At 39.3% G+C, this 13,577-nt stretch overlaps 2 protein-coding genes across 6 annotated transcripts; both read right to left on the bottom strand.

Moving 5' to 3' along the window:
* Window positions 1-1,272: 1,272 nt before the first annotated feature.
* LOC137606274 (histamine N-methyltransferase-like) lies at window positions 1,273-6,264 on the bottom strand. Of its 4 annotated transcripts, none has more exons than XM_068331460.1 (7): window positions 6,157-6,264; window positions 5,550-5,695; window positions 4,817-4,869; window positions 4,519-4,626; window positions 3,347-3,477; window positions 3,156-3,249; window positions 1,273-2,408 (listed from the first exon to the last, which is right to left on the bottom strand). In XM_068331460.1, exons 1-7 carry the CDS (start codon window positions 6,250-6,252, stop codon window positions 2,053-2,055), a joined length of 984 nt encoding a protein of 327 aa, XP_068187561.1. In that variant the 5' UTR covers window positions 6,253-6,264; the 3' UTR covers window positions 1,273-2,052. The 4 variants fall into 4 exon arrangements, with proteins under 4 accessions (XP_068187561.1, XP_068187563.1, XP_068187562.1 ...); XM_068331462.1 differs by lacking the exon at window positions 6,157-6,264 and adding an exon at window positions 6,008-6,130; XM_068331461.1 differs by lacking the exon at window positions 6,157-6,264 and adding an exon at window positions 5,862-5,992.
* Window positions 6,265-7,456: 1,192 nt separating this feature from the next.
* Window positions 7,457-13,560, bottom strand: LOC137606473 (histamine N-methyltransferase-like). 2 transcript variants are annotated; one of them, XM_068331727.1, is made up of 8 exons: window positions 13,540-13,560; window positions 12,438-12,577; window positions 11,666-11,718; window positions 11,339-11,446; window positions 9,958-10,088; window positions 9,756-9,849; window positions 8,162-9,208; window positions 7,460-8,050 (listed from the first exon to the last, which is right to left on the bottom strand). In XM_068331727.1, exons 1-7 carry the CDS (start codon window positions 13,555-13,557, stop codon window positions 8,853-8,855), a joined length of 900 nt encoding a protein of 299 aa, XP_068187828.1. In that variant the 5' UTR covers window positions 13,558-13,560; the 3' UTR covers window positions 7,460-8,050; window positions 8,162-8,852. The 2 variants fall into 2 exon arrangements, with proteins under 2 accessions (XP_068187829.1, XP_068187828.1); XM_068331728.1 differs by lacking the exon at window positions 11,339-11,446 and having other exon boundaries at window positions 7,457-8,050.
* Between the last annotated feature and the right edge of the window lie 17 nt (window positions 13,561-13,577).

Consider the following 13,577-nt stretch of genomic DNA (forward strand, 5'->3'; position numbering starts at 1 on the left):
AATTTAAATATTTAAACTGTTAATCCTCCATTAAAAAGTGTTTAAATTATTTAATTCTGTATTTCAAGGTGCTCAGCTGCATTTAAACTCGAGCACCCCCGAGCGGCAGCTCACACACCACAGGGGGTTCGCACAACACACTTTGGGAATCCCTGTTTTAGAGGTTTTGGAGATAAAGTCAGAGGCCAGACTGAGATGGTTTGGACATGTCCAGAGGAGAGATAGTGAATATATTGGTAGAAGGAAGCAGAGTTTTGAACCGCCAGGCAGGAGGCCTAGAGGAAGACCAAAGAGGAGGTTTATGGATGCAGTGAAAGAGGACATGAAGGTAGTTGGTGTGAGAGAAGAGGATGCAGAGGACAGGTTAGATGGAGGCAACTGATTCGTTGTGTCGACCCCTGAAGGGAAAAGCCGAAAGGAGAAGAACGTTTCTGAAAGAGTCAGTTACAAAATAATGATTTAACTGATGTTCATATATCAAGCATTGAAGGGTGTCGGAACAAAACACATTTTTATCCTATGTTCCGTCATGAACCATCTCAAACCCTCAGTTCCTCTAGGATAGGTCTGCTTTCTGCCCCCAGATTATAACAATATACACGACGCATCTGTATTTGGATGACAGATAGCCACCATCAGCTGTAACATATGGTCATTTCTGTTCAACATCTTGGTCGGTAACCAATTAATTTCAAGGAAATTAATCAGCTGTTTTGGAATTTAGCCAATAATCAATCTGACATGTTCGTCATTGTTGTTATCTCGAATAAGAAATTGTCATGATGGTGCCGTGGTCGTTTTTTTTTTTCTGTTTTCTTTCCACCCCCACCTCCTCCTCTTGCTTTACCTGCCACCTTCCGGTTTTTGTCCAATTTTGACAGAAGTTATAAACACCTCAGACCTCGAATGCTACATTGTTTCATGCCAATGTGCCTTGTATTTTTGATAAATCACCACATACTTCCAAGCCACCCCAACATCCAGCCCTACAAAACTTAAATTAGTAGGCAAGGCATGAATCAAGAGTTAGTCGTTCATATTTCAGTCTGTCTTGAAATCTGACAATTCCACTAAAAGCCCCTCGGCTATGTTGAGATGGATAGCTGCTATTTCCATCCCTGACTGTACTATCCTGAACTAGAGAGACCTTCCAAGTATACAGTTGAAAACAACCATGGACTGAAAAAGGTGGTTCTTACAAACGATGTCCAGCTGTTTAAACTTCTTAATAGAATGAAGAGACACTTGTTTCTAAACCTTAAGTATGAATTTGTTTCCATTTATTTTTTATAGTGCTCTTGTAGAGGATTCATCACATGAAGGGCTCAGTACATTGTACATGCTCTTTTGATGGGTACATGAATGCAAAATTCTGTTATTTGGAAAATGTAAACTCAGAAATACTTAGTGAATTTGGTTCCATTTTTCTCCAACAGAGGGTGCTCTTGTAGAGTATCAGTTACTCTACAACCTGTGTGCAGCCTTTCTCACACAGGTCATAAGATGACCCTTTTCTAACAATCCATTCTTCATGCTCTGTTGATGGGTGCACAAATGCAAAATCGTGTGATTTGAAAAATGTAAACTCAGAAATATTTAAGTGACCACTTTTTCCAAGGTAAATACCTGAGTAGAAAGATCTGCATCCACAACTGCAAATTAAATGTTTGAAGTGAAGACAGTCATATCTTCCCATCTGAAGTTATTTATAGAGTCAAGATTACACCATAAATATCCCAGATGATCATGAAAGATTTGTACAATCAATTATCAAGATATGCATCGATATAAAGTTATCCAACTTTAACTGAATTGATTATCATAAACAATATTATTATAGATCATTTTTATTAGACAATTACATGGCGATGATGACATTGAGATATTGTGGGATTGTCAGCATTTTTGCTTTCAAATATGACGGTATTCCAATAGCGATACATTGTCCTACAATTTCATTGCTAATTGAATAAGCCACTTTCTTTAGCATGTTTTTTTGAAGCCTGAATAAGATATATTAAGTAGATGCAATGTTTGAATTTGTTGTCTGTTTCAAGTGAGCTGCTCTAAGACAATCAGTTCATATTGGGCGTTCATTAAAACTTTGCCGTTGGACTCCACACTAAATTCTGGGCAGCAAAGAAACTCCTTGACTCCAGCTTTTAGCTCAGGTGAGGCTGTCTTACTGAAGTCCAGCACTTGAATCAAAAAATCAATCATCATCTCCCCTTCCTCATCCCCCTCAATAAAACACTTTGTGATATCGACTTCATTTGGTAGTTCGTAGCTCCGGTAGCTCAGTCCCTTGGAGTCCAGGAAACGCTTGATATCGCCGGTGGACCGAGCAACTTCAGTTGTGCCAAGCTGATTGCTGTAGGTGTTTCGCAACTTTACGACAATGGAGTTTCCTTGGAGAAATGAAAACGAGTCAACTTTGGCATCAAAATTCAGTTTGTTTGTTTACAACGTTGTAAACAAACAGCTGTGGTAAACTTCTTTCTATGGAAATATGAACCACCCTCATTTCTCATAAAATTCCCTAAATCACAAAATGTGCAAATCAGTGACTTAACCAGTAGTGGACAGTCAGGGCCAGCAAGGACTTTTCTGCTGGTCTAACATAACCAGAAATCCTGATAATATTTATGATCTTCTGTGTGAGTGACAATAAAAGGATTGCGGCTGATGCCGGGTTTTTTGTCCGATTTGACATTAACAACTCAGACCTCGAATGCTACATTGGTGGCAGCGGGGGGAGCCGCTTACAATATTATGAGTTGAATTTATACAAGTTTGACGAAGGAGAACATCACTGAAGGCCTAGGTGTGAAATGCACGGCCTGCCACTGGACTTTACCATTGTCCTAAATGATGCATTGGCTTCCTTCACCTGCCTCAGCCTTGTTTTAGTCAACCCTGAGATGAGAACTACCTGGACCATAGGTATGGAGTTCTTTAGAGGATGCCCATATTTTTTTGTTTTACACTGGACCCCTTCCTGGCACAACCCTCTGCATTTATGCTGGTGAGGGCACGGCCGACAGTAAACACTGGCTTGTGCCCCAGTATGACTGCATTGGGGACATCCATCCATCCATCCATCCATTAATACAGTCAACCAAAGAGATGTAAAGCTTGTGATTTTATTCATTTACCGGAATGTAATGTCATGAGAAGTTGTCCATTCTTGTTCAGGAGACTCTGGTAAAAGCTGATGGTGGCTCCCAGATCCTTCACATAATACAGCACCTGTTGATTTTACCAAAGACATTATTTGGTTGACATCAAAATGGATTGATGGAATTAACTAATGGTATCACTTATTATAGAAGTTGCAAAAGGAAACCTGAAACATGTGAATTAAGTCAGCCTTCTCGGTCCTCTTTTTCTCTTTCCACTGCTCCTCAAACTCGTCAGCAGTTATCTGGTTCCAGTTAAATCTGATGTAATCCAAGCCAGGAGTTTGGGACACTAAATCTGCATCAACAGAAGCGAAACAGGTTGAGTAATGGGAAATGAAGTAGCAGTACCCTAAGAGCAGCTTGAGGGGTTCCTTGCTATAGGGCATCCAGACAGTGCTCAGGAAGTGAACCGGGACATCTCCAGCTACTTTTGCCGAAGCTCATCTTGAACCGACCACCCTCCGGTCCCTAAGCCACGTCTTTGTGGACTGAGCTACTGATTTAGTCTGATTTCTCTTGTTCAGAATAGAATGAAATGCCTTTAATGACAGCATACATGAATGTACAACAAAATTTATTTTAAAAAAACTCGGTGCAAGAACTCAGGTGCAAGGAACAAGTATAAAAAACAGAACACAGGTAGAAGAACAAGCAATTGTATATATTTACAGTGAGCTGTCAAGAGTGTTGGTATGCACTGTCTTGATAGCAGCAGTCGTAACAAATAAATTGCAGAGAGTACCTGATTGGGGGGCGGCATGGTGGCGCAGTGGTGGCATGGTGGTGCAGTGGTTAGCGCTGCCGCCTCACAACACGGTGGACCTGGGTTCGAGTCCCGCTCTGTGCGGAGTTCGCATGCTCTCCCCATGTCTGCGTGGGTTCTCTCCGGGTTCTCCGGCTTCCTCCCCCCTCCAAAAGCATGCGCTTCAGGTTGATTGGCCGTTCCAAATTGCCCGTAGGAATGAGTGTGTGTGTGCATGGTTGTATGTCTTTGTGTGTGGCTCCGCGGTGCACTGGCGTCATGCCCGGAATGTCCCCCGCCTCACACCGAGATAGGCTCCAGCTCCCCGTGACCCGCTGCGGCGGTAATGTGAAGATGACTGACCTGATTGGGATGGACTTCCAACAGTTTCTTGTCATTCACTTCCAGATTACTACAGTATGTTCAGTACTCTGATCGCACTTGAATTAAATGTTTTGGTCAGTCTGGAATTCTGGGCCTTGATGGACTTTATTGTCAGTTTGTTCTCTGTTTCGTGTTTGGAACTGTAATTCTAATGAGGGATTTTGCTGATTTTTTTGTTTTTGAAGATGTGTGTGTCTTTATAGCAATTACCTCGATAGCCATGTAGCTGTTTGGGGCTTGGCTCTATCACCTCATTATCTATGGTCATCTCTGGGTGCTTGCGATGGATTACAGAGAACATCTGCAGGTCAAGGCTACCTACCGGTATAAAAAAAACCCAGCACTTTATTAAAGCACCCCATCTTGAAATAACTGACCAGTTTGACCAGCAGTGATCCACAACAAACCCCCCACCCCCACCCCAAAGGAATGTTGAGGCTTAGCAGAGGATCATATACTGTATACCCATAATATATCTATAGATGTATTGCACAGTCTTTATTCTCACCAGATCCACTTCCAACTCCAATGACATTCAGATCTGACTTTCCATTCACTGTCCTGAGGAGAAAAACAAAAAAAACAGAAAGATGTGTTGAACCTTCATAACAGTCATGCCTGGAAATGAATAACCTAACTTGCCAAATGTTTGTCACATTTTTCGACTCGATCCTAACAAGTCTGACTTTGGTAAACTTTGGTATGTAAGATACTCTGATAGTGGCTGAAACTTCTACATGGCAGAAGCTTGAATTGATGCTGCAATATGTTCTGAAACTGACACACAGTTTGTCAATAACTGTCTGAAAACTGTGCACTGGGCATAGAGAAATATGGCACAGCCATGGTGGTGCAGATTATGGGAAACAATGATTAGATTACGTGTCAGAAGTTTTGGGTATGCAGTAAAAGAGAATGTATTAAATGTTATAGTGGATCAATGTGGAAGGGGAAAAGTTATTTTGTTTTATGACTATCTTGTTTTAACATTTTTTGTGAAAATACGCATAAATCACTGAACAAGATCTAATGACACTACAAAATACTAAAAAAAATAATTACATTTTAGATGTTTACCCATCTTTGAGATAGTGATCAATCAACTGTGGTTCTCCAAGAGGTTTCTCCTCTTTTGTATAAATTTTCTTATCTTCTTTGAAGGTTTAAGAATAGATGGTGTTATTCTCGCAATAGAAAATGACATATAAACGACTGATAAATAAATGCATATGGAGGATTACTTTGTCATTATATCCAGAAACCGATTGTTGATGAACTCCTCCATCGTCTGTTGGTCAGTGCAGTGCTTCAGATAATGATGGTAGCATTTTAGGTACCTGTTGCTATCGGTGATCAAGGTTGTCAATGGTGATTCCATCCTAGTTATCTATAAAATCACAAATATAATATTACATAAATAAATACGTAAATAAATAAAATACTACCTTGAGATATGAGTTTCTCTACATGCATGTTTTTTCTGACATTAAGCATTGAAATTATTGTAGTTCTAGATGTTACAGTCAACATGATATCAGACATGTCTGTTTTACCGAATCATTTGACATAGTCGGAGGAAGTCCTAGTGCTGCAATCCTTTAGAGTCTATCATAAACCCTGAGTTCCTACAGGATATGTCTGCTTTCTCTCCCCAGATTCTAAAAATATACACTAAACATCTACAGTATATTTGGCTGACCTTAATGATTTCTGTTGAATATCTTGGTCGGAATTGTTTAGAATCTAAAAGTCTAAAACCTTTAAACTATTAAAACATTGCATCTCTGTCAAGACTCCTCATGCACATGTTTCAGGAATTGGATTGATTTGAGGAAAGGTTTTACTTACATGTTGGTGCAGATCCACATCCACAGAGATCAACAGTCTGACATCAACAACTCTGACAGCTTTATTTAAAGGGACAGGTGGTAGAAAAAAAATCATGAGATGAATCCAACCAATAAGAAAGGACTTTAAACACACACCTTATTTGTGACGTAGTGATCACTAGATGTCCTCTGTAATCGGAGTAAATTCCGAGACACTTTATATGGGGAAAAATCCATATTGTTCACTTTGCTGGTTGTTTCCGGTTATATGTTCATTACAGTTGTGGCTCAGCAATACAGGAAATACCAAAAAAATTGATTTTATCAAACCCTGAAGCTCAGATATTTAGAAAATACAAAGACAGCAAATGAATAGACAGGTGGATTTTTTTGTAGACAAACTTATGTTGAAAAAGTCTTGAAATATGTATCATAATTGAAGCGTAAGTAACTCCAAAAAGTATCCACAGAAGGGGAAAGGTCATACATTTGACATTTTATTGCAAGGGAGAATATTGCTGATCTTACCTCTATCATCCAAAGCTGACTCCCCAAACCTGAATCCTGGACCTTTATCATGCCTGTGACAATGTAATGTACTTATAGCAGTTGTGTATATTTTCTGTATTATACGATGAATAACCATCACGTATTCGTCTTCACCAGCTACTTACTCTTTATCAAAAGTCAGCTGAGTTATATCAAGTCCCTCTCAGCCAACTTCTTGTTAATACCAACTTAGTTAGGGACAGGATACTGCAGATTGATGTCATGTAAGCAAAGAATTCTATACCCAACATTTATATCACGTCTCTCAAAAACTAACTAATAGTGATAACCCTTTCATAAAATGCCGCCAAAACTTTGAAGTTTTAGTTAGAACTTAACTCAGACTTAAAGGCTCAGTTTTTAACTGACCACATAAAAAATTGTTTTGTTCTGTCTGATGAGATGGGTGGTTCTTGATGGACAACTGCAGGTGTCTTCACCCTGATTTCAGAGAGGAGGATAATTTTAAAGGGACTGTTCTCTCTCCACTAGTTCTCAAACTTTTCAGCAGTAATATTGTTCCATTTAAATTTATTACAATGAGTCTGAAGCCAGTCAAAATCAGACAGAAGTCGAAGGTCCTTATGTCCCATTGACCTGAAAGTACTTGAGCACCTATGGAAGCAGATGACTCAAAGGATTCAGTGGGTTAATGATTTTAGTTTCCATTGGTTCCTCATTTTTCAATTAGACTTCTATACATCAGTAAACATTTTCTACTTGGATAATTCCTTCATTGAGAGCCAGTCTCATTTAAATGTACCCTTCATTTTTACATTTTTTGAACAATTGATTATGTCTTCCTTGCAATGCAACCCCCATGACTTCTGCTTCATAGCAACTTTCCCTGGTGTTTTGATAAATCACAACAAATACTACCAAGCCACCCCACCATTCAGCCCTGGAGAACTTTAATTAGTAGACAAGACATAAACCCCACAGCCATGTCAAAGCAGAGTTGAGAAGGATAGCTGATGTTTCCATCCCTGACTCCACTACCTTAATCCAGAGTTTCCAAGTGAACAGGCTCATTCACTGTAAAAGGTGAAATCACACACAACGTACAGATGTTTTGTGCATGTCATGTTGGTGACAGATTGGGAGAAAGACCATGGATCAGATAGAGTTCTGGTTTTGCGGTTGTTGCACCTGGACGTCTACTTTTACCAATTTAAACTTCTTAATACGATGAACACCTATTCACAAACCTAAATTCATAAACCTTATTTATGAATTTGGTTTAATTTATTGTCTCCAACAGAGGGTACTCTTGTAGAGTATTAGTTGCATGATGGCCTTTCAACTGGAGGGTCAGATCTCCATCTCTCACACAGGTCATAAGGTGACAGCCCATTCTTCATGCTCTGTTGATGGGTACATGAATGCAAAATCATGTTACCTGGAAAATGTGAACTATTTTAAAGTGACCACTCTTTCCATGGTGAACACCTGAGTGGAAAGATCTTCTTCCATACCTGCAAATCAAAGGTTTCTTTTTGTTCTGTTTTTTTCCTGGGTTCGAGTCCCAGTCCCTGAGGAGTTGTATGCTCTCCCGATGTCCGCGTTGGTTCTGTTTGGATTCTCCGGCTTCCACCTACTTCCAAAAACATGCACCTTATGTGAATTGGTCGTTTCAAATTGCTCGTAGGGGTGAGTGTGTGCATGACTGGTTGTCTTTCATGTGGCTCCACAGTGCACTGGTGTCGTGCTCGGAGTGCCCCCCTGCCTCTCGCCTGCAGGTTAGCTGGAATAGGCTCCAGCAACCACCGTGAACTGCACGAAGTGGTAGAGGAATGAATGATGAGGAGTATCATGAAGAATATCATTACAGATCATATTTATTCGACATTTAACATGATGATGACTGCATGAATAATGGGATTGTCAGCATTTTGCTTAATATGATGATATTACAATAGCAAGACATTGTCGTACAATGTCATTGCAAATTAAATAAACTGCTGTCTTTAACATGCTTTTAGAGGTTGAAGCCACTAACTTTCTTCCTATTCCACCCAGAAAACCAGTTTCTGCTTCTGCAAACTGTGCAGAACTGTGCTATGAAAGGCTAAAATCCAATTGTCTGAGTTTGGTGCGGTGACTGTGTATTGCCCATACAGATTCTAAATAAGATACAGGAAGTAGATACAATATTTGTTATCTGTTTCAAGTGAGCTGCTCTAAGACGATCAGTTCATAGTTAGCATTCATTAAAACTTTGCCGTTAGACTCCACACTAAATTCTGGGCAGCGAAGAAACTCCATGACTCCAGCTTTTAGCTCAGGTGAGGCTGTCTTACTAAAATCCAGCACCTGAGTCAAAAAATCAATCATCATCTCTCCTTCCTCATTTCCCTCAATAAAACACTTTGTGATGTCAATTTGAGTTGGCAGATCGTAGCTCCGGTAGGTCACTCCCTTGGAGTCCAGGAAACGTCTGATGTCGCCTGTTGACCGATTTACTTCAGTTGTGCCGAACTGATTTTTGTAGGCATTTCGCATCTTTACCACACCAACGTTTCCTGGAAGAGATGAAAATAAATCAATACACTGAGTCAACTGTCAGTTGGAATGCCATCAAAAACTAGTTACAACATGTTTTAAATCAAACTGCTGTGCAAAATATGTCTAAGGAAATATGAACAGCTCTCACTAAATTCCCTCAACCACTAAACTACTATAAATTGTCATAATCAAACACTAGAACACATTATTTTTAGAAATGAAAAATATGTAGAAAGTTCACATCAGCCAACCTAGCCACTAAAGATGTGAAATGTATGAATGTAACTTCATAACACATGCATTTTAAAGATTGCTCTTCTGAAACAAGGCTTAAAACTGAAAGGAAAAATATCTACATTAATGAGAATTTCACTAAAATGAATGCCGATATCGCTAATTCACAAGCCTAATCCTTCTACCCATCAGCCCTCTTTTTTTTTGGCTGTTTTTGTTGACCTCATACCACCATCAGGTGGTATGAGGTCTGTAATATTAACAAGTCTGACAAAAAACTAATCTAAAGGAATAAAGAAAAGCGTATTGGAAAGAATTTTATTCATTTACCAGAACTTAAAGTGATCAGAAGTTGTCCATTCTTGTTCAGGAGACTCTGGAAGAAGCTGATGGTGGCTCCTGGATCCTTCACATAATAAAGCACCTGTTGATTTAGGCACAAACAGTGGAGCAGTATTTATGTGGTTGACATCAAAGTGGGATTGATTGAATTAACTAATGGGACTAGTATAAAAAAATTGCAAATTGAAACCTGGAACATGTGAATCAAGTCAGCCTTCTCAGTCCTCTTTTTCTCTTTCCACTGCTCCTCAAACTCTTCAGCGGTCGTCTTGTTCCAGTTAAATCTGATATAATCCAAGCCTGGAGTCTGGGACACCAAATCTGCATCAACAGATGCAAAACAGAGTGATGGAAAAGTAATGTATTTTTGCAATATTTTTTTTTGTCAGATGATAAAATCTGCTTGTACAACAGTACAGATTTACAATAAAATTCTTTAATTTTTATTTTGTGTATATTCGTACATTCATATTCAATTTATTTCAAACACAAGATCCTGTAAACATGTAAGCCAAGAACTGGCTGCGTCATGGAAGCAAAGTAACAGCACCCTAGGAGCAGCTGGGGGGGTTCTTTATATGGCCTCCCAGCAATGCTTAGGATGTGCAATGGCACCTCTCCAGCTCCCAGTTCATATTAGTCATAGGGTTCTATCCTAGGATACCCCTTGGACTCAGTGGAGGTGGTGGGAGAGAGGAGTAAACCTGTCATCAATGATGAAAAACAGCTCCCACCCCCTGTAGGGCACTTTAACATCAATGGAGAGCTCCTTCAGAGATAGGTTGCTTCACCTAAAATGCGTAAAGGAATGCTATCGCAGGACCTTCCTGGCTACGGCCATCAAACTGTACAATCACCAGTCATCCCAGCTGGCCACAAATAGACAATCACGCACACAATCCGGTTGGCCAATGTAGTTTGTAGCTTGTAGCCTGTAGTTTGCAGTTTGTCGTTGGCAATGTGAATTAGTGATTGTAAGTTGTAAATTGTTAATATGTATATCATATCTAGCTAACATGTTCTAGCTAACCTGTTCTAGCTAACCTGAATTAGCTAACCTGTCCTAGCTAACCTGTTCTAGCTAACATGTTCTAGGTAACCTGTTCTAGTTAATCTGAATTAGCTAACCTGTTCTAGCTAACGGAGTGTATTCACGTTTGATTAAGGAGAACATCAATGAAGGCCTAGGTGTGTAATGCACGGCCCGCCACTGATTTTTTTTCCACAGTATTATGTACTGTATGTATGAACCCCCCTCCTCTGCTGCCTCAATCATGCGAATTTCCCCACTGTGGGACTAATAAAGGTCTATCTAATTTATTTTAATCTCATCTAATCTAATCTAATATTCCATACTTTGGCAAAAGATGATCTTGAATTAGCTACCCTCTGTTCCCTAAGCCAAGTCTTTGTGGACAAAACTAGCAGACTTATTGTGGACTAATTAGTCTGATTGCTATCGTTATTGTCAGTTTGTCCTCTGTCTGCTTCCTGGTTAGAACTGTTATCCAAATGAGTGATTTTCCTGTTTTTTGTGTTCTATAAGATGTGTTTGTCTTTAGAGCAATTACCTCTATAGCAACGTAGCTGTTGGGGGTTTGGTTCTATCACCTCATTATCTACAGTCATCTTTGGGTACTTGCGATGGAGTGCAGAGAACATCTGGAGGTCAAGCTCACCTACCAGCAAAAAAACCCAATAATAACAACAACAAAAAACAGTTTAAAGCACACTGTCTTGAAATAACTTGAAAGACCGGTTTGACCAGCAGTGATGCACAACAACCAACCCAAAAAGGAAAGCAGCACACTAAGACAATCCTATTAGATATTAAGGTTTGGCAGAGGATTATAAATATAATCATCTATAAATGTGTTCTATAGAGTCTTTATTCTTACCAGATCCACTTCCAACTCCAATGACATTCAGATTTGACTTTCCATTCACAGTCCTGAGGAGAAAAAAAACAGAAAGATGTGTTGAACCTCCATAAAAGTCATGGCTGGAAATGAATAACCTAACTTGCTAAATGTCATGTTTTTGGACTCCATTCTGACAAGTCTATCTTAAACTTTGGTATGTAAGGTACTCTGATAGTGGCTGAAACCTCTACATAGTAGAAGTTTGAATTGATGCTGTGATATGTTCTGACACTGACACATAGTTTGCCTGTAACTCTGAAGTCTGTGCTCTGGGAATACAGAAATATGACACAGCCATGGTGGTGCAAGAATACTTTTTCATTTCTTGACAATGCACATACTGTAGCTTTCAGAACTAAAGAGGTTATGAAGTTCACTGTGTGGACTTTGTGTTGAAACGCCCATAATCCAAGTCCAGATCATGAGAAACAATGATTACATTATATGGCAGAAGTTTTGGGTAAAAGGGAATGTATTAAATGTTCTACTGGATCCATTTGAAAGTGGAAAAAATATCATTTTCCATGAAACTACAAAACACAAACACATTTTTTATGGTCTGTACCTCTAACATCTATTGGACATTTATCCATTTTCGAAGGGGGATCAATAAACTGGGGTTCTCCAAGAGGTTTCTCCTCTTTTTGTAGAGATTTTCCTTACCTACTTTGAAGGTTTGAGGATAGATGGTGTTTTTCTGGCTATTAAAGTATAAATGACTGATAAATAAATGGAAATGGAGGATTACTTAGTCATTATATCCGGAAGCAGATTGTTGGTGAACTCCTGCATCGTCTGTTGGTCAGTGGAGTGCTTCAGATAATGATGATAGCATTTTAGGTACCTGTTGCTATCAGTGATCAATTTTGTCAATGGTGATTCCATTATCTATAAAAACACAAATATAAGATTGCATAAATAAATAACATAAAATAAATATATGTTGTCCGCAGTGCACTGGGGTCGCGCCCGGAGTTTCCCCCGCCTTACGCCCCAAGCCAGCTGGGGCATGACCCGCCACAGCAGATGAAGCGGTAGAGGATGAATGATAACTATATACCATGAGATAAGAGCCATCTCTCTGTCCACATTTTTGTTTGACATACAAGCCAAAATATGAGATACAAGCCGGCTTTGAGACACAACTCCTCGTTGCCGTATGGATACAACATCAGCTGAGACCGGATCTCCGTCTTTAGCATTGTTGGTGGATGGATACAGGAGAAGCTGTGACCAGATCTCATTCTGTTTTACTAAGTGAAAATGTATAGCTTGCATTTGTATTAATACAAAACCACTGTTTGTATAACTTATGTATAATTCATTATGCACAGGTAAATAAGGTCATTTTACATTTGTTCATGAAAGCAAACATGAGAATTTCTGCTTGACTTGAATGTCTCTAATTTGACAGCCATCCAAGTGAGATATGCCAGTGACGTAACAGTGGGTTCATTAACCTCTGAGTTGTTAAGTCAGCGTTGCTCTCCCAGCAGTCATTTACCTTTTCATTACTTGGATGCTTCTTTTTTACAGCATCCAGGTATCTCAGATATTAATGAACAGTCAACAGTCAAACATTTTACAGCTAAAGACTCCTCATGCACATATTGTTTCATGAATAATAAAAGAATAGTAATTGAAACACTGAAAACGTGTTAGTTCTGAATATAGAAAGTGATATCAGCCATGTCTGTTTTACCGACTAATTCAGTCAGTGGAAACAATTTTATTTTTAATCCTGGTGCTGCATCTGTTAACAGTCCAAGAACTAAAAGACATTACATCTCTGTCACGTTTCAGGCTGTTTCAGAGGGGATTGATTTGAAGAAAAGTTGTACAGTACTTACATGTTGGTCCATGTGCATCCATAGAGATATGCAGTCTT

The sequence above is a fragment of the Antennarius striatus genome, chromosome 13, assembly GCF_040054535.1.
Source record: "Antennarius striatus isolate MH-2024 chromosome 13, ASM4005453v1, whole genome shotgun sequence".
In the NCBI taxonomy this organism is placed as follows: domain Eukaryota; kingdom Metazoa; phylum Chordata; class Actinopteri; order Lophiiformes; family Antennariidae; genus Antennarius; species Antennarius striatus.

Bases quoted from the DNA above. Each gene is read 5' to 3' on its own strand.
- LOC137606274 (XM_068331460.1), bottom strand. From the start codon at position 6,252: ATGATTTTTTTTCTACCACCTGTCCCTTTAAATAAAGCTGTCAGAGTT. The intron at 4,870-5,549 runs GTAATCCTCCAT...TTTTCTCCTCAG, and splicing joins TTTCTGGATATAATGACAAA to GACAGTGAATGGAAAGTCAG. The intron at 4,627-4,816 runs GTGAGAATAAAG...TTATACCGGTAG, and splicing joins TGGAGTTGGAAGTGGATCTG to GTAGCCTTGACCTGCAGATG.
- LOC137606473 (XM_068331727.1), bottom strand. The intron at 10,089-11,338 runs GTAATTGCTCTA...CTGTTGATGCAG, and splicing joins ACAGCTACGTTGCTATAGAG to ATTTGGTGTCCCAGACTCCA. The intron at 9,850-9,957 runs GTTTCAATTTGC...CTAAATCAACAG, and splicing joins ACTTGATTCACATGTTCCAG to GTGCTTTATTATGTGAAGGA.